The sequence below is a fragment of the Oculina patagonica genome, chromosome 6, assembly GCF_052425735.1.
Source record: "Oculina patagonica isolate OP01 chromosome 6, crgOcupat, whole genome shotgun sequence".
Classification (NCBI taxonomy): Eukaryota; Metazoa; Cnidaria; class Anthozoa; order Scleractinia; family Oculinidae; genus Oculina; species Oculina patagonica.
Window position 1 is genome coordinate 5,594,071 of NC_135763.1, and position 20,272 is coordinate 5,614,342.

The 20,272-nt window shown below is 37.2% G+C and overlaps 2 protein-coding genes across 2 annotated transcripts in view; both read left to right on the forward strand.

Annotated features, from left to right (window-relative positions):
• Nucleotides 1–6,402, forward strand: part of LOC144656563 (collagen alpha-3(VI) chain-like) — a 24,507-nt gene extending 18,105 nt beyond the window's left edge. Inside the window, exons 13-22 of the mRNA XM_078516785.1 lie at nucleotides 24–399; nucleotides 782–823; nucleotides 1,680–1,837; nucleotides 2,457–2,823; nucleotides 3,213–3,257; nucleotides 3,708–4,262; nucleotides 5,004–5,033; nucleotides 5,201–5,233; nucleotides 5,476–5,862; nucleotides 6,356–6,402. Of these exons, the coding sequence (XP_078372911.1) occupies nucleotides 24–399; nucleotides 782–823; nucleotides 1,680–1,837; nucleotides 2,457–2,823; nucleotides 3,213–3,257; nucleotides 3,708–4,262; nucleotides 5,004–5,033; nucleotides 5,201–5,233; nucleotides 5,476–5,862; nucleotides 6,356–6,402 (2,040 nt within the window). The remainder of the gene's footprint in view (nucleotides 1–23; nucleotides 400–781; nucleotides 824–1,679; nucleotides 1,838–2,456; nucleotides 2,824–3,212; nucleotides 3,258–3,707; nucleotides 4,263–5,003; nucleotides 5,034–5,200; nucleotides 5,234–5,475; nucleotides 5,863–6,355) is intronic.
• A 774-nt stretch (nucleotides 6,403–7,176) lies between these two features.
• On the forward strand, nucleotides 7,177–16,263 carry LOC144656564 (collagen alpha-3(VI) chain-like). The gene is made up of 18 exons (XM_078516786.1): nucleotides 7,177–7,314; nucleotides 8,547–8,925; nucleotides 9,518–9,559; nucleotides 10,031–10,188; nucleotides 10,875–11,250; nucleotides 11,582–11,626; nucleotides 11,999–12,553; nucleotides 13,218–13,232; nucleotides 13,527–13,550; nucleotides 13,673–13,693; nucleotides 13,831–13,860; nucleotides 14,056–14,076; nucleotides 14,168–14,197; nucleotides 15,266–15,286; nucleotides 15,376–15,405; nucleotides 15,522–15,542; nucleotides 15,646–15,675; nucleotides 16,018–16,263. The coding sequence occupies exons 1-18, from the start codon at nucleotides 7,177–7,179 to the stop codon at nucleotides 16,065–16,067; spliced, it is 1,986 nt and encodes a 661-aa protein (XP_078372912.1). The 3' UTR covers nucleotides 16,068–16,263.
• Nucleotides 16,264–20,272: the final 4,009 nt, after the last annotated feature.

Consider the following 20,272-nt stretch of genomic DNA (forward strand, 5'->3'; position numbering starts at 1 on the left):
TCAAATGCAATGTTTTCTTCTAGGTTGTTTTTGGATTTAATCAATATACCTCAATCAGCGACGTCGACGAGGCGATCGCAAGCGTTTCTTTGATCGGTGGTAGCTGCAATGCTGGGGCTGCACTCTCAAAATGTCAGACATCGTTGTTTGCTGGGAACGCGGGAGGACGCAAACGCGTACTGCTGATACTTTTGGCTGGAGAGTCCCAAGATGATGTCTCAACTACTGCCGGCGCGTTCAAGGCAGCCGGGGTCAAGAAAATTTCTGTTGGAATGGGTGGTTTATTTGTCCAGTCACAGCTAGCAGCCATGGCATATTCTTCGTCTTATGTGCAATACGCTGCTTCCTATAGCGGATTGGCTGGCATTCGCGATGGCGTTTCCGGGATAATATCGGAAGGTGCATATTTCACAATTTCCTAACAAATCATATCTATAACAAAATACTTGATTTTGATTGATTTTGCGCGCGCCTATTTGTCGCGTAATTGGCGCGCGATCACGTGGGTGGCACATTCCAAGTATTCAAGCAACTTATCTTTCACTTTGTTACACATCAAAGGTACCCGAAGACTTCCTAACCTCGAATTTTGTTGCTGATACAATTAAATAGTAATTGGACCATGTGCTTGTTATTTCAAATTGAAATTACTGAATTGTACTCCACTCGCTCGAATAACTATTACTTATGTTTCTTTTTGTGTCACGGCTTTTTTTAATTGTTTGTTTATGTGCATAGCTATAAAATAATTAATGTTCTAAATTTTAATTCATTATTATAGCTGGTGCCATCAGTATTACAGGAAGTACAGCGGCTAAACCAGGTATAAAAGATCCTTTTCCTTAATTTTAAATGTCGCTTGACTTAATTTTACTTCTGTTTACGTCTATAAAACACATTTTCGCCTTCCTGCAGCTACGGTGGCCCGTAAGTGCCATCCTAAATAATATTAAATAACACGTTGGCTTAAAGAAAAATATTACATTCTTTGGATCCAAAGAATGTAATATTTTTCTTTAAGCCAACCTGTTATTTAATATTATTTAGGATGGCACTTACGGGCCACCGTACGCAGCTGCAGGTATGATAAAATAGATCGCCAGTCGTAATATTTTAGCAGAAGATCGAAGTTAACGTGTTTGTAGTTTGGTTTATAACTTTCTCGCCGCAACTCACAGTTAGTCTTCTACGTATGCCGGATGGTTTTTAATCCATCTTTCAGACTTTGTACCTTAACATTTTTTTTAACACATTTTTTTTTCCTTTAGTGAAAATTCTGTTTAAGATCTACCTTTATTATACCACTTTATAATTACAAAATATTATTACGTTTTGGTAGACAAGCAAGAAAGCATTCTCATAAGTTGATTTTAGTTATTGGTCACATAAACTATTTGTAGGAATGTAACATATAGGTTATATCATTGGTATATCTTAGCGAGCAGCTGTCATGCTGTTGTTGAGTTTTGTCTTTTGTATTCTTCTTCATATAATTGTTGATTGTATCATTTGCAGGTTAAAAAACTTAAAAGAAATTTTCCATTTTATCAAGTTGAGATAAATGAATACCATCTTGTTCATTTTTACCAAATTTCAATATTTACATCATGAGGTCGAAAAAATATAGCTCAAACATAAGCAGCGACACCTCTAGCACTCTTGTTGTATTTATTTTGTAGGTGGATGTGACTTGGCATTCTTAGTTGATGCATCATCAAGTATCGGCGGAGAACAAAACTTTCGACTTGTTTTGAATTTTGTCACCAAAGTTTTCCACTCATTTAGTCTCCGTGACGGTATGCGATACGGGTTTGTTGCATTTGGTAGCAGCGTTAAGGTAATGCATCATTTGCTCTTTTTTTGGTTTTCTTGTAATCATATCGAACGTTAACACCAAAGAAAATGTTTCTTTGGGATATCCAAACACCGAGAAGAGAGTTGAAAGTACGACACAATGGAGTTTTTTTTACGAAATTCGAGGTGTTTGGATAGTCGATGAAACACTGTCTCGAGCGCTTGATATATCTTCTCAATCGAAACCAAAACTACGAAGTAAATGAACAAAAAAAACTATGCTAATTTATAGTGGCTGATCAAGGGGAGGAGGCCGGGCCCCCACCTTATTTTTTGGCAAAATATTGGCCCGAAGGGCCGAGGAAAAATAACTTCCAGAGTGGCCCCCTCGCCCCCTCCTTGTTTTAGGGCCTGAATGATCAGTCCCCAACTTATAATAAGCTTAAGGTCTGTCTCTGCTGCTGATTAAGGCCGGGTTTCCAAACCACATTCAAACCTCGTTTGTTATATTCTAAAATAGGCTCTTGTATGACGCATTTTAGCCATATGTACTACCTTAATTAAGTAAGAGCTAAGGTTGACCCTTTGGCAATTAACAGTCAAGTTGTTCTAAATTAAAATACTTGGTTTTTCTTTTTTTTTTTTCTTCCTTTTTTGTGTAGATTGTCTTTGGGTTTAGCGAGTACACTGCAATGTCCGACATTGACTCAGCTGTTGGAAGCACCGAACTTCTCCATGGTACCTGCAGTGCCGACGAAGCTCTTTATCAGTGTGGCACCGAGCTCTTTGATGGTAGCTCTGCCGGTAGATCTAAAGTTCTCATTGTTCTAATGGCTGGAAAATCGCCTGAAGATATTTCAAATGCTGCTGGGTCGTTAAAAACGGCTGGAGTCAAAATGATTGCTATTGGAATTGGTAGTTCATTTTCCCAGGCGCAGCTTTCAATCATCGCATCGCCTCTTCTGACCTCCAACACATTTAACGGTTTATTGGGCATCAGTGAAAGCGTGTGTTCGCTGGTATCTCAAGGTACATTTAACGTTGTACGTTTGTTTTCATTTTGTTCCTACCATTTCGCTTAATTTAACATTCGTATTAATGAGGCTTTTTCGCCAAAAATTGACGTAAAAGAGCACGTGCTGATTTCCTGAAGTCATTTCGCGTTTCGTTTTGATCATTTTCTTCCTTTTTTGTAAATAAATGTTTTCAATATGACTCACAGTACTAAAAATTCGTCTATAGTACCTTAAAAAATAATTATAAAAATGTTCAGTGCTGTCTTCTTTTGTGTCTTCAAGTTTCTTGAAGCATCGTTTGCGACAATTAAAAATAAATGAAAGAATAACGCTATTATAGGTGACGATGTTTTTAAAGGCTGCAAAAATGCGACAAATGTAATGCGATTATCTTTCTTTTAGCCAGTGGCATCAAAGAGAGTGGGACGGCACTAGTGGCTGGAGGAGGTTTGTGTTGCTCATGTTTATAATTGTCACTTATGTGGATGATCTCTGTTATTATTATGCTTAAAGCTGTTGTGACAATTCTCTCCTGTTCACCTATTTCAAAAGTAACCTTTTGAAATTAGCTTAAGCTTGACATTGCCGGGATAAGCTCCGGCAAGTATGGGCCAATTGGCTCTAGGCTCCCCCCTTTTCAACTGCCAGGCGTTACTCGCCTAATAACGTTACTCGCCCCGATAACAACGTAGTACATAACTTGCAGTGTAATTATCAAGACATAGGGAGGCCTTTTTATATCTAATCATATTTTATTTTTTTAAATTCAAAGTAAATTGTAATTTATTTAATTAATTTTTTACTTTTTAACATTGTCAAGCGCCTTTGAACGTATGGAAAGGGCGCTATACAAATGATCATTATTATTATTTATTATTATTTCTAACTTCCCTTTAGCTTGCAAAACTCAAGTAGACCTTGGATTCCTAATTGATGGTTCTGGAAGCATAAACTACTACGGTGCAGGCAATTTTCAAAAGTGCTTAGAATTTGTCAAGTCCCTTACAAGGGCTTTTTCCATTTCTCCTACGGGCACGAGAGTCGGAGCGATCGTCTTTTCATACCGCAGCAAGCTTCAATTCAGCTTCAACCAGTTTAAGACGCAACAAGAGGTAGAGGCGGCAATTGGTCGTATAAAATACCCTGGGTATACCACCTACGCTGGCAAAGGTCTAAAAATGGCCGGTGAAAAACTTTTCAACGACGTCAGAAATGGTGTTCCGCGAGTACTTGTTGTTATTACAGACGGAAGATCCAAGGATGACATCGAAAAAGCTTCTGAAGAATTGAGAATGTCAGGAGTAATAATTATATCCGTTGGATTGGGAACGCACTTCGATAAAGGACAACTTCGTGTTATGGCAAGTAGTCCAAAAAAGGACCACGTGTTCACAGTTGATTTCTCTCAAGTGCTTAACATAGTAATGGCAATACAGGAAAAGACGTGTAAAGGTGAGTACAAATATTGGTGGTTACCATAAAAATGTTTAAATGGCGCATAAATGATGATGATGATGATGATGATGATGATGATGACCAATACTAGTTTCTGTACAAAGCGTAAATGCTCCACTTCAAACAAACACTTGAGACATATCATGTTTGCATCAAAAGTGGAAACAATGATAGTCAACTTAAACACAGATCGCAAACTACTTCTATTTTACGCCCTCGATGATTGCAGACATTGTATGCAAAGACTGAAACATCTGTCCTACTGACAAACTTGAGTCCAACAGTCTGCGAAGATATTGTTGTCTTGGAACAGTTTACTCATAAAAGCAAACAATGACCAAAACGCCTTCCCGAATTGTCTCAGACATTTTTCTGCTGCCCTTCATTCGACTACCCTTCGAATTCCCTACCCACCAATATGTAAGTTTAATTTCAGTTACCAATTACAGTCAACTCTCTCTAAAACGGAAACCGTCGTGACCGGCTCAAAGTGTCCGTGGTAGAGAGGTTTCCGTCTTATAGGGAGTTTAGTTACAGTAAAATGACTGAAAAACTGCAGGGACGGGACCAACAACAGGTGTCCGTCTTGTTGAGGTGTCCGGTAAGAGAGAGTTGACTGTACTTGATAAAAACGTGATTCAGGATCAGGAAATGTGTACAATAAACAGTGATAGTTTCTTCTTGTTGTACAAGCGTACTACGTTCACTGAAAATTTTATTCTTTTGTCCTTTTTTTAGCTGCCACGACGGCCGTTGAGGAAGGAACAAGTGAGCGCGATTTTCTCTGTTTAGTTGAACATGCTTTGCATCCAATGATTTTTCATAAATTGTAGTACTGAGGATGCTTTATCCTCCTTCTAAGCGTTTTCCTGGTGTTTTATCCTTCCTGATATCTTGCGTTTTAGCTAATTTAAAATCCTTTTTTTTAATTTTAGCCGATGGAATAGGCTCTACCACAGGGGCTGGAGGTAAGAACACCATTATACTTATTGGTGGTGTCTACTGTGCTACAGCGGGCAATATTGAAGTCCAACTCACTGCAATTATGCAATAGCATACATAAAGCATTTTCACTGTGATCTTTATATAAGAGATATAATTATATAGTTAAAAGACCAAAGGGTTTGTGTACTAAATGTTTAAAAATTTTAGCTGGGAGATGTGAGTTTATATTAACTTGTATCAAACGAATTTCTTTTCAATCTTGTAGGACCCAGCAACAAATGTTTTGGAAATTCCTGTTACATGTTTACTAAATCGGGCAAAACATGGACTGAGAACCAAAACAGCTGCAAAGATAAAGGTGGTGATCTTGTTTCAATGGAAACGGAAGAAGAGTGGAAGTTTATCAATAGCCACATCCAAACCCTGACTCTCGCCGGTTCGAGTGAATGGCACATAGGTTTGAAAAAACAAGGCCAGAAATGGAACTGGGTTAGTGGAAAGCCGCTGACCATTGTCAAATGGCAACAGCAGCAGCCATCTGGTGACGGTGACGTCACTGTGATGTCAAAAGATCATCCTGCAGGGACTCAAGGGCTGTTTGACGATCTTCCGGATGGGACCGAAAAAGCTTATATCTGTGAAATACCACGAGGTAAGAAATTATCATCAGCAATCAAAGATATCGTCGTATTCTCAAAGGTTAGTGGATTTCAATCAAGGACTGTTCAATAATGTCCCAGAAATAGAAACTAATAATAATAATAATAAAGCATGTATTGATGAAATACCTCAAAATAAGTGAACATAGTATATAGTAAAGAAAAAAAATCAAAATCCATTTCTTTCCATTTATGTATAACAGTTATAATGAAAAAATGATAAAGCATGCATTTGTGAATAACCTCAAGATGAGATCTAGCTAGAACATAGTATTTAGTAAAGAAAAAGATAAGAGTACATAGTATCTAGTAAAGAAAAGATCAATTTGTTAATTATTTATACCAGATACCTATTGTTTAGAACAAGGCTAAGCGTCTCCTTTGTAACTTGTGTACCACACATTCTCATACCCAATAATTGTGTATTATTATGCAATCACCGGTGTATATATTATGAAGTCGTTTCACGGTATTGTTGTCTTTCAGTTCCCACCACCAGTGTCAGCAGAGGAGGAGGTCAGTTTCAACTATAACTAAACAAAAATGCATTAATAATCAAATCTTTGTTATTCTTGTATAACTCAGAAGTATAAATGCATGATTCATCTGTGAGTTTAACTATAGTAGCAATAACACAATTGGTTAATTCCGTTGTCATCGCGCACAATAATTTTTATTGACACTCACCGGAAAAGTTTCCTCATGTCACTAAGTAACTGGCTACTGCTTATGCAGAGCTCCATTTATTCCATTCCGCCTTCCTAATATAATTGTATCATTGTAGTATCTCTACTAGTGGAAATATATAGGCAGGCAGAGAGGATCGAATGAAGCTTTGCATAAGCAAAAAATAAAGCTTTCAAGGCCTCATTCCAAGTCTTTCTCTTTCTCCTTAATGGGGTGGCAAAGTTACGTCACCAGGGCTGTAACCAGATCTCTGCAACAGATGATAGCAAAGTTCTTGCTGAAGGTTCTGGGTGACATTTTTCATTAGGCATTTCTTGAGAAAATCAAACTTCTTAAACTGGAGATTATTTTCCGACAAAACAAATTTTGTTTTTAATTTTGGGTAGAAATCTAGACGAGGCAACTGGCTCGTCTTGCCTCTTGCTAGTTACGGCCCTGGTAACCACCTTGAATTTAAAATAAGTATCAATGGGACCGCGACAATTCATCAAGTTCCTTTATTACAGTTGAACCAGTCTTGTATAATTCCTGTTCGATCCAGGTCAAATCATTATAAAATCGGTTCTTAACAATAACCTTCCTGGCCATTTTTTTCTGAAGGTGGTTGTGACCTGGCTATCATGGTGGATACATCATCAAGTATTGGCGGAAAAGAAAACTTTAAACTCATTATGAACTTTGTTACTAACGTCTTCCACTCATTCACATTCGGAGGAGGTGTAAGATACGGATTAGTTTTGTTTGACAGCAGTGCAAAGGTAAAGAAATATTCATTTACCACCAGTCAAATGAATACTACATGTAATACTACTCGATATCAGTGGGGAGGTATTTAATCTAAACTCCCTTAGCTTGTTTTGTTCCTATAAGATATTTTAAAATTATAGTACATAAGGTACATAATTGATTCATTATGTATGACATCGAAAAACTGCTAAAAAAACGGGAAATGATATGAAGTCCATTTCCAATTTTTTTTTTTTTTTTGCGCATGGAAATTAGGGTGGAAGGGGTGGGGGGTGGAGTGAAGTAAAAATGTTACTTGACGAAAAATATACTTAAGCTTTTGTATATTCATGTCATTATCATTTTATATTATTCATGTAAGGATTGTATTTAGTGTTATAAAAAAGCTGATGTTTTAACCGTGTGTAAATAAAGATTACCTTTCCTTACCCTATCATCATCATCATCATCATCATCATCATCATCATCATCATCATCATCATCATCATCACCCGTGTATGCATTAACCCTATTCAGATCGGGTGGGGCTTTTGAGGCCCGCGCTGACTTTGAACTTTTTTTAGATTCAACCAAACAATGCCAAACTTGGCGACTTTTTCTAAAATTTATCTGGGAATAATTTGGTAGGATAGGTTGTTGTGTCAGGAACTTGACATCACCATAGCAGCGGCATTTTGACAGGCATGTTTTCCCAAATTTGTAATTTTCGTGTTTCTATTAATAAGAATTAATTTTAATGGAATTATTTTCACCTTTTTACGGGTTTTAAGCACAATTTTATTGATTTTGTGTAATTTGCAGTAATTTTGCGTGGTTTTCTGGTATTTTTGAAAAATTTTGAAATCCAAGATGGGGATCTAAGATGGCGACTGTTTTGACATCATGATGTAATTGTCACGTGATCTGACGTCATCATCCCACGTGACGTATACCAAAAGAGAGATTTTCGGACATACTAATATCCTATAAGTTTCATTGTGATTGCTTAAATATTCTGGAAGTTACATGGGAGGGGGGGGAGGCTTCCGAAGCACACCCCCCCTCCCCGGTCAGAGAAGGTCCAAAAAAGCCCGGTCTAAATAGGGTATATGAAACTAAACATAAACCTGGTGTAATTGTACCAGGGCTTTCCAAGATGACTTTATTTCAGAATAATACAATAAAGTTTTCCCATCATTCTGTTAAAAAAATTAAAATAATACACAACATAATGATCTCTAGTAAAATGAAAGTTTTATTTTAGGTCGTCTTTGGATTTCAACAATATACCTCAATCAACGACGTTGATGCAAAAGTTGCCAGCCTCGCTTTGAAAGGACCTGATACCTGCAACGCGGGAGCTGCTCTCTCAGAATGTAAAAAATCACTGTTTGCTGGTGACGCAGGAGGAAGAGCACGTGTTCTAGTTGTTCTCATAGCAGGACAGTCGAAGGATGACGTCACAAATGCTGCCGTGCCATTGACAACAGCCGGTGTCAAGATAATTGCTATTGGGATGGGTGGATCATTTGTTGAGTCACAGCTCTCAGCTATTGCAACTGCTACGCCTTACATACTGACCGCTGCCACCTTTGACAATATAGCTGGCATTCGTAGGCCTGCCTCGACACTTATATCGAAAGGTATATTCAAAGAAATTTTGATATTTTTAAATTTAGAAAAAGGTTGTCACTTCAAATACTCGGAATAACTATTTTCTGAGTCCCCAATGCATGGCCTCCCAGATACCGGTGGGCGATGGTCATGGGTTCGACCCCAGTTGGCTCGGAATTTTTTCCCGAGTATTCGACTTGAGAACGCTTCTTCATTTATTTTCACTTTATCAAAGTCACCATTCTACTCATCCCTAAATATTTATTATTTAATTTTATTTTTATAACAACTGGACATTTTTGTGTATGGTTTAATGCATACCGTAGATTAAAAGCTCCCAAGTTTTTTAAGCCTTCTCCTTCCCATAACTGCTGAAACATGACAATCTATGAGCAATAAAACAAATTACATTTATAAATATAATGTTATGGTAAAGTTTTGTTAGTATATGCTGTAATCAGCACCATTTTGTTTAAAGAAATATACTTTAACTGATGTGTTCGTGGTTTCAAATAAGCAACGTCTTCCCACTCCCCTCCAAGGGGCTTTTACGAAAGCTAATTTTATAATAACACCTTGCAGATTTTAATACTCCTAACTGTTAAACCATTTCATTTTTAGTCGGCGACATCAACATGAGACAAAATCTGGCGGGAACATCAGGTAGGATCATGTTTTTCCCTAATTTTAAAGTTATCATTTTTTTGCACATATCGAAGACACAGATTGCATGATATGAAAGCTCGATGTTTTACAAAATATTTATTGATGGTGGAGACTGGAAGATTTACTTGCCGCTGTTGAGAGCGCATTTTAGAATAGCGCCAAATCCAGATAAAGTAGTTGAAACACATGAAAATGGATTTTTTTTTTACGCAGACTTCATTTCAGTTTCTAGTTCCGGAAAAGAAAGGATAGCAGATTACACTTTAACTTATTTTTTTCCGCAAAAAAGTCTATTTTTGGCCTTGGGATAAAACATAATTTAATTGAAAGGGCATATAATTAGTTTCAGTTAAACTTGTCCTTTTATTTTATTTTTTCTCTATTGTGTCTATTGTATTAGTCGTAAATTCTTGTAACGTGATATAAGTTGGGAAAAATAAATGCAGATACAACGTACATTTAATTAAGGTGGTCTTGACCTGGCGTTCTTGGTGGATGCTTCGTCCAGTATTGGCGGAGAAGCAAACTTTCGACTTGTTAAGAACTTTATCACCAGGGTATATCATTCATTTACTCTCGGCGACGGCGTGAGATACGGACTAGCTATTTTCAGTGAAAACGTTCAGGTACGTAATCTGTATTTTCAGACGTAATCCCAAAAGTTAACAAGTAGCGAATGACAGATAATCCGATGATAAAATAGTTCATTGCGAAACTTAACTATTTTTCAACCTAGTTTTTTTCATTTGTTGTCTGAATCTCCTGGTAAAAATGACTATATTCGTATTATTGCTCATTCTCCACGCAATCAGGCACTTAGTTTTGCTGTCTTTTTTCTTTCTTTCTTTCTTTCTTTCTTTCATTCTTTCTTTCTTTCTTTCTTTCTTTCTTTCTTTCTTTCATTCTTTCATTCTTTCTTTCTTTCTTTCTTTCTTTCTTTCTTTCTTTCTTTCTTTCTTTCTTTCTTTCTTTCTCTCTTTCTTTAATTCTTTCTTTCTTTCTCTCTTTCTTTAATTCTTTCTTTCTTTCTTTTTCCTCAGCCATCCTCCTCAATGTATATTTTGCTCATCATGTTGTTTCCATTGTGTCTGACCTCCACACCAATAACACTGTTACGTTCTCTGTCTCTCCCGGGAAATGACCAATACAACTCCATCTTCGCCTTTTGATCTTGTCAATTACTCGTTAACGCCTGTGATGTTCGGAATGTTAATGAAAGACGTTTTGGGGCGAAGAGATGGATATATTAACTACTACAGAAAAAAGCGCCTCGTTTTCTAATACTTATTAAGGTGAACATTTTTACTCTCAGGTCGTCTTTGGATTTAGTCAGTATACTTCATTAGCGGAAGTTGACTCTGCAGTTGCCAACATCCGTCTGTTGAATGGTAGCTGCAATGCTGCCGATGCACTTGATGAAAGTGGCTCTGATCTGTTTCCTGGTGACGCAGCAGGAAGAAAACGTGTTCTAATCGTACTTATAGCTGGAAAGTCTCCTCAAGACGTTTCAAGTTCTGCTGCGGCGCTGAAAACGGATGGAATCAAGACAATTGCTGTTGGAATGGGTGGTTCAGTTGATACGTCACAACTTTCAGCTATTGCGTTTTCTCCTTCTTATGTCTTGACCGCTGCCATCTTTAGCGGTTTATCGGGCATTAGCGGAAGTGTATCTAACATTGTATCTCAAGGTATGTGTAACGTGATTTTCTTGCATTTTTTTCTTTTTCTTTTACCGGGGAACTCAGAAATCAAATTTGCCAAAGTGGGCAGGAAACTATTATAATAACTACAATTACGTCAACATATTTTGAAGCAGAGTTGTTTTGCTATCATTGTCACTGTTGATGTTTTTGCTCATCTATCTGAATAACTCATTTCATGAGTATATAACATTTTTCCAAATTGCTTACTTTGTGGTATAATTCATGCAATTTATCAAATATTACAAACGTCTGGCTTTACCGGGTAAAACTTATGAAAACTTACCATTTGATCTAAAACTATTGTTTGTTTTCCTAGAAGGTGGCATTAGCAGTGATATGTCCGCTTTTATAGCAGGAGGAGGTTTGTCATGTCACTTGTACTAAGAATATTGTTACATTTTTTTCAAAAGTTGAAACTTGCCTCATATTGAAATGCATGAAAGGACAAACAATTTCTATTTTTTATGTTTTTACTCTTGTTTCTTGTTTAATCAACTATAGATTTTTCCCTCCATTATGTTTAATAAACGCCAACCAAGACATGCCCATCCTAGGGAATAGCTATCGTACTAAACGCTGCACCTCATTGAATATTTGCCTTATAGAAGACTCGGGTTCGCAATATAATAGTTACACGGCAAATGGTCAATAAACAGTAGAACTTGATGGCAGTTTGCGCACATTTGGAATCTTTAAGTGTGTAACTTGAAAAATGTTTTTTCTTCTCCTCAAGCCTCCACAGGTCAAATAGACCTTGGTTTCCTAATTGATGGATCAGGAATTATAAACCAGTACGACCCAGGCAATTTTAAAAAGTGCTTGGAACTTGTGAAATCCCTTACAAAGCCATTTGTTATTTCTCCAACGGATACAAGAGTCGGAGCGATTGTGTATGCGCAACGGAGTGAACTTCAATTTAATTTCAATCAGTTTACTGCACGACCAGATGTAGAGGCCGCGATCGACAAAATTGCGTACCCTAGCTCAATGGCGTATGATGGCAAAGGAATCACAATAGCAACTGAAGAACTATTTGATGACGTCAGAAAAGATGTCACACGTGTCCTTGTTGTTTTATCAAGCGGGTGGTTCAGTGATGACGTCGTGAAACCTTATGAAGAACTTAGAAACACAGGAGTTGTGATAATATCCATTGGACTGGGAGTACATTACAACAAAGCAAAACTCTATGTTATGGCAAGTGACCCAAAAGGGGAACACGTGTTTACAGTTGACTTTCCTGAAATTCCCAGTATAGTTTTAGCTATACAGGATAAGCTATCCAGAGGTAAGAACTGAGGGGGCTATACGATTAACCAAAATATAACAACACGCAATAACGTAGCAATGTGGGAGGCGCAGTGGCCTAATGGTTGGCGCGGTGGACTCCGGATCGAGCAGTCCGGGTTCCAGCCTGGTCGGGGTCATGGTTTTGTGTTCTTGGGCAAGACACTATACTCTCATAGTGCCTCTCTCCACCCAAGTGTATAAATAAGTACAGTCGAACTAATCCCGGGAGATAACCTTGTGATGGACTAGCATCTCATCCAGTGGGAGTAGAAATACTCCTAGTAGCTTCATGCTACAGAAACTGGGATAAGCTTCTTTCCGTATGGGCCACAAGGCTCGACGGAGACTTTTTTAATAACGTAGCAATGGCCTTTTACATCGTGTTTTGGTTATCACTCACCCCATGGGAAGTTCAACATAGGCACACGAATAACCTTTATAAACTGTTCTTTGTAAGTGGTAGAGGAAGTTTCAGTTATAGGTGAAACGCGTCGAATATAAAGAATAAGCTACAAGAGGTCCTCCTTTGTGCTGACCACTAGCCTTCGTTGAAAAAGAAATCAAAATTATTTACCTTGTACAATACTTAGACCAGTTTACTTCACAATATAACCGTAAAACTGTCAATTGAACGTATTTTTTTCGTTCTTTCTTATTTCCAGCACCTGAGGTAACTGGTAAGTCTCACCTTACGTATTAATAAAAAAACTAGCGAAAGTTATTTATTTTTAAGAAAACCGTTGTGCTGCATATAATAACATAAATAGACGACCACTTACCTAATTACCTTAGTGTTACTTATTTCCGCGAAAATAAGTAACAATAAGGTATCATCTAAAGTCAGATTAAGGTTAAGTTGAGATCTAACGCGTTAGTTTTTCTCGGAAAAAGTACTACTCAAAATGTTTTTTTTTTTCAATTAATTCTAATTAGACCGCAACAACTTATACTTCAAATTTTATTATTTTCAGCACCACAGATATCTACCACAAGCGGTAAGTCAAACATTAATATTATTTATAAGAATTGTTTCGCTTTATTCATATTTTCTCAGTTGATCATTTCATTTTATGTTTATCACTGTACTGACTATTTTATCTTGGTTTTTCATTTCCAGCACCGTCAACTACAGCGAGTGGTATGTTAACACTTCAATATTACTTTGAATTAGTTCTGACCTTTTGCATTTCTTTCCAATTCCATACATTTTTTTCGCGTCAACCTTATCTTTTGTCGCTTCAACCTCATATTCTCGTTTTTATTATTCTTTTCCAGTTACAACACAAGGGGCGACTACCACGAGTGGTAAGACTAACATATATATTTCTTGAAATTGGTTTAATGTTTATATACATTTTACTACAGGTAGCAAGGCCGAATTACCCTTCGAGTAGAGTCTTCTTTTCTAGCAAAGAAAAGGAGAGTCTGTGGTATTTGTATTCGTTTGAAGTTAATTCCTTTTCCATTTATTGTATATTTACTGCGTCTTTTCATTTTCAGCACCTTCAACTACGGCAAGTGGTAAGCTTTAAACTTGTAATTAGCTATTCTGCATAGTTTCCTTGTGGCTTTTATCACTGTCATCTCACCCTTGACCGTTCGGTTTTTGCAGTTACAACACAAGGGGCAACTACGACAAGTGGTAAGTCACACATTTATATTACTTGAAACGTAATTCTACAATAAGTGGTACGTCCAACATTAATATTACCATAAAGGTTTTTTTTTTTAATTTTATCCCTCGGACGTAGAAGCAAATTCATACCGCCACGATATTCGTCGATCTGGTGTGTTTCTTTTCGCTACTCCCATGAGTTGCAGTGTTTCTGAATGTCAAGAGAAGTGATAGAAGTGTTCACTGTTTGCCTCTTAGGGAAAAATTGGATCAATGCAATTCGCTGAGACGAAAGAAAGGAGTACAAAGGAGTTCACGATCGCCGCGGGAACTGTTAATTTGTTCGCTATGTTTCAGGTTAGAAGATCTTAGAAAAATGTGTAAGCGATCACATTTAGCTCCAAGTCGTTCTTATTTGGCTCAATGGTTTCACTAGCTTTAACTATCGGGGCAGTTGAATTTCATTCACTTGGTTAGAATTTGATCGTGCGATTCCGTGCGAGTGGATCGTACGCGAACAAAGCCGGACATGAACATCTTCTTTTGAGACAGAGGATGTCTTGGAAGTGGAGCTTTCATTTACCTTGGGAAAGGTCCTGGCCATGTAACTCTTGCTGCAACACCACCAGACACCACATAAGCTCGTCATTTAAACGAATTTTTCTAAGATCTTCGAACTGTAGCGAACAAACCTCAATACCGGTAGTTCCCGCGGCGATCACGAACTCCTTTGTTTCGTCTCAACGAATTGCATTGATCCACTTTTTCCCTAAGAGGCAAACAGTTAACACTTCTATCACTTCTCGTGGCATTCAGAAACACAGCAACTCGTAGCAGCAGCGAAAAGAAACACACCAGATCGATGAATAAGCAAGACTTCTGTACGAAAGCATTGTCAAAACACAACACCGAAGCCTGACTAGCCTCGCTTTTATGCAGCTCGTCCCAGGCACCAACCGAGTGATCCGCCATATTTACATTCGGTGTATGTCAAATATCAAACACTCCCCTTCCCACCCCTTGGACGTGCAAGGAACTTAAAAGTTCTTTTCTGCCATCTTCATCTTATCCTTACGTATTTTTTTTCATTTTCAGCACCATCAACTACAACCAGTGGTAAGTTTAAAGCAGTGCATACTTGTATCGAATAATTTCATCCCGATTTTCTCTCTTTCGTCTCACATTCGTATTTTCGGCTTTCCCAGTTACAACACAAGGGGCAACTACTACAAGCGGTAGGTCAATCATCTTTATGACTTGAATCTAATCTTTGAATTTTATTCTTCTCGAAGTAACTGATTTGGTTTGTGTGTGTGTTTGTCTTTATCGCATATTTTCATTTAATTTCCAGCACCATCAACAACAGCGAGTGGTAAGCATAACACTTAAATATTGCTTTATTAAAATAAATTTACTTTACTATTTCATCACAATCTATTGCTATTTTCTTTATCTTGTCTTTTCTGCCTTTCCAGTTACAACACAAGGGGCAACTACTACAAGCGGTACGTAATACATTAAATAATAATGATACTTGAGTTTATATCAAGTATCTTTATTTGACTCTTATTGAGAGGTCTGAAGGGGTAAAATGGAAACTCGGATTTGGGCAAATTTAGGTTGGGAAACTGGGACTGGGATAACTGGGATTTGATCATTGGGAATGAAAATCACAGACAGAAAAAACATAGCACCTGGGACTGGGATTTTAAACATTTGAGAAAACAATAAGCTGGGAAGTGGAATTTATCCCCCCCCCCTCCCATACACACACATACTTTCAGGACCCTTTGTATTCTATCAACACTACAATTGTAAAATTAGTGTTTGTACCTTTCCTTTGTTAGCTCCAGGAATAACAACAACAAGTGGTGAGTCTTACACGATTATTTCTTGAAATTATTTTAAAAATTGCTCCATTATCAGCTTTTACTTTATCTTACCGCTTCTTTTCATTTCCAGCGCCATCAACTACAGTAATTAGTAGGTTCAACAATTCAAATTATTATTAATCATTTTGTGTTTAGTTTCTGCATTCGTATTTGATTCAAATCTCGTTTTCCCTTATCTTTTCTACTTTACCAGGTCCAACACAAGGGATTACTACAACACGTGGTAAGGCCAACATTTACATTTCTTCTTTCTTTTTTTTTTCCCGCCTTTCCATATTAACTCCAGGAGTAACTATCACAAGTGACAAGTCTTGAAGGGACTATGTCACGGATTTTACAAGATTTTTGAACAGCGAAACTTTATATTTATGTCGCAGGAAACCTAAAAATAATAGTTTATTTTAATTACAAACTGCTATATTAGAGGACTGGAGCTGTTACAGCAAGGCGCCCAAATGTGTGACCACTTTTAATTTATTCACATTCTTTCGTGCAGATTTAACCCAATCAGAAGTCAACTGCAAGCTATCCACGGCTTTTGATTGGATTAAATCTGCACGAAAGAATGTGAATAAATTAAAAGTGGTCACACATGTGGGCGCCTTGCTGTAACTAGCATATTTAATTGCGAAAGGCTTGGATGGAAACGGATTGCAATTTGAAAACGCTTTCAAATTGTTTCTGCGCGTCTTCAAAAAGCTGAGAACTATAGGCGTAGCTTGATTTCTATCCGAAAATTATGATCATATCTTCCTTTAAATTAGATTTTATTTTTATTGGGTTAAGTAGCCGTCAACTAATTTCAGAACAGTTAATAATAATAATATTTAATACTTATATTGCGCTTTTTCTATAAAAATATTCAAAAGCGCATTACAATAATTATTATTAAACTAAATTAAAAAAGTTACACAATAGTTTAGGCCAACAATTTGCGAAGTCTCCGTGACATAATCCCTTTAACATTAAGACCACTGGGTTTTTGGTATTACATGCATGATGCGTTCTATAATGTTGTTGCGGTTATCTGTACACTGTCTATCGTGCCTTTGAATTTTTTTTTTTTTAATTTCTAGCACCAGACGTTAAGCTACAATGATAATTAATTTAGTTTATGGATTCCATACCATTCTTGTCACGTTTATCATTCCACATCGTTCACACCCTTTCATATTAGCTACATAAAAAATGCTTCACTTTTTTATTTTTTCCTATGTATCGTAATTTCTTTTCATTTTCCCTACCCTTTCATTTTCAGCACCTACAACTAGTGGTAAGTCTGCAAAGTCTACAAATCTCTTTTAATTATTTTAGCTTTAGTATTTCGTTTTAATTTTATCGCAATCATTATTCATCTTTAATGGTCCTTTTTTGTTTAATTTTCTTTTTGTTTTCTAGCACCAGGGGCAACTACAACAAGCGGTAAGTCCCACATGATTACTTAAAGAGCTTTAATGTTTGTTTTAATTTGCTAAATATAATTTTTATTACTTACTCTTCTTTTTTGCGCATTCTCGTTTTCAGCACCAGGGGCAACTACAACAAGTGGTAAGTGTTGCTTTATTATTTGAAGAGTTTCACTATTTTTTTTTTCTTTACAAACTTATTACATTTTCTTCTTCTTTGTGCAATTTTATTTTCAGCACCAGGGGCAACTACTACAAGTGGTAATTAGTGTTGCATGTTTTCTTAAAGTGCTTCAATATTATTTTTTCTCATAAATCTTATATCTAACTCTTCCCTTTCTTTGTGCCTTTTCTTTTTCAGCACCAGGGGCAACTACTACAAGTGGTAAGTGTGCATGGTTACTTGAAGAGCTTTAGAATTTGTTTGTTTGTGATCTAATAACACTTTTTTTTCTTTGTGCATTTTCTTTTTTAGCACCAGGTGCAACTACTACAAGTGGTAAGTGTTGCTTGATTATTTGAAAAGTTTCTTTTTTTTTTCTTTATAAACTTTTTACATTTTCTCCTTCTTTGTGCCTTTTCTTCAGCACCAGGGGCAACTACTACAAGTGGTGATTAGTGTTGCACGATTACTTAAAGTGCTTCAATATTATTTTTTCTCATGTAAAATCTTATAACTAACTCTTCCCTTTCTTTGTGCCTTTTCCTTTTTCAGCACCAGGGGCAACTACTACAAGTGGTAAGTGTTCCATGCACGATTACTTGAAGAGGTTTAATATATATATATATATATATATATATATATATATATATATATTTCTTAATAAACTTATTACATGTTCTTCTTCTTTGTGTCTTCTCTTCAGCATCAGGGGCAACTACTACAAGTTGTAAGTATTGCTTGATTCAGGGGGGGGGGGGGAGGGGGGAGCATTTTTCCATACATTCTCTTATATGAAATCTCAACGATGCTCTCACAACTTGCAAAGCAATCATCGAGGCGATAGTCAGCGGATGTCTCTAATGCCCACGAGTAGCTCCTTTTATTGTAAACTTGCCAAAACAACAACAACATGGTACAAGTGGGAGAGTTTTATTTATTTTTTTAATAGTGAAAAAAAAAGGTTTTCTAAGTTTTGTCTTTATAGCAGCGAAAATTTCTCCGGAAAGGTGTTTGGTGTCATTATGTGGTGTTTGTTATGAAATAAAAGCATCACGGAAATGGTAATGAAAACGTGCCGGTCGGAGCTATTGTTCTTGCTCTATTGATTCGAGGTTGTTTTTATGCAGGGGGGGGGGGGAAGCAACTTCCCATACATTCCCTTATATGAAATCTGAGCGATGCTCTCACAACTTGCAAAGCAATCATCGGGGCGGTAGTCAGCGGATGTCTCTAAGGCGCATGAGCAGCTCCTTTCTTTGTGAACTTGCCAAAACAAAAACATGGGACCAGTGAGAGAGTTCGATTTTTTTTATATATGTAGTAATAAAAAAGACTTTCTAAGTTTTGACTTTAAAGCAGCGAAAATTTCTCCGAAAAAGTTCTTGGTGTCAATATGTGGTGTTTGTTATGAAATAAAACCATCACGGGAATGGTAATGAAAACGTGGCGATCGAATATTCCCGCGCTGGTCGGAGCTATTGTTCTTGCTCTATTGTTTGAGGTTGTTTGTTGACTTGGTCTTTCTTTGTTTTACTTCATTTACAATCCCCATGTGGGCCAGTTGAAAATCGTGGTACAAACGGGCGCTTTCCATTCGACCAAAAATTCCGGAAATTTCGGAACAAGGACAAATGGTACAGAAATTTCCTGGAAAAGTTTCCAGAAAATCCGGAAAGTGGTGACATTCCGAAATGCGAACCATTCAACCGAAACCCCCGGAAATTCCAGAAGCAAAATCAAATGGAACTGAAAGTTCCCGGAAATTGTGTTCGAAAATTTGGGTCTACCTTGCGAGGTTGTCCTCTTTTCAGAAAATTTTGGAAAAAGCTACCATTTTACACTCAGCCTAAGTTCCTTCGGCAGAAAATTTAGCGATTTGTGCAGCTGAAAGCAGCTACATGTGTTAAGGAAGCATTCTTGAAACTCCAAAAAAAATGTAGGTGAACTCGGTTGTTTTTCGTTGTTGCTTTGCAGGCGGCAGCAAACTGAAATGTACAAATATTTATAACGCGCGTGCAGGCTACGTTTTGCTCATCAAACATTTTGGGTTGGGGACGTTTTCGTTGCTTGTAGTGTGCCTTTTGAAAGGTCCCTGTATTTGTCACCACGATGTCATTCATGGCGTTTATATTCAGTGCTCGGAATGCTTTTTATTTACAAAAATATCGAGTTATATTTGCAGGAAACTGGCCACAGTGCATTATTTTAATGCACCGTAGAAATTTCCATAGTAGACGCACTACCTGACCATATGCAAATTTTGTTTTGCCTTCCGTGCAGTCAACCGGAAAAGTTGGAAAATACTGTTCCATTTGCCACTGGAATTTTCCGGAAACTCAAACCAGAATTTTTGGTCGAATGGAAAGCGCCCAACATGTCAAACATTTGCATTTCAGCACTGAAAAGTAGCACGGCATCACAAAATTCTGCGTTCTTAAAACTACACGACGATGACGAAATTTTCGGATTTAAACACGCTGCTTTTAGATTTTTAGTTAAGAGAATTGAACCCCTTTATAATAAGTGATTCCACGACATAGCAGCTTCCATTTCGCGGGAAAAGATTGCCTGTTGCATCATCGTCCAAAAACCGCTGATTACATCGTGAATTGATCGCTTTGCAAGTTGTGAGAGCATCGCT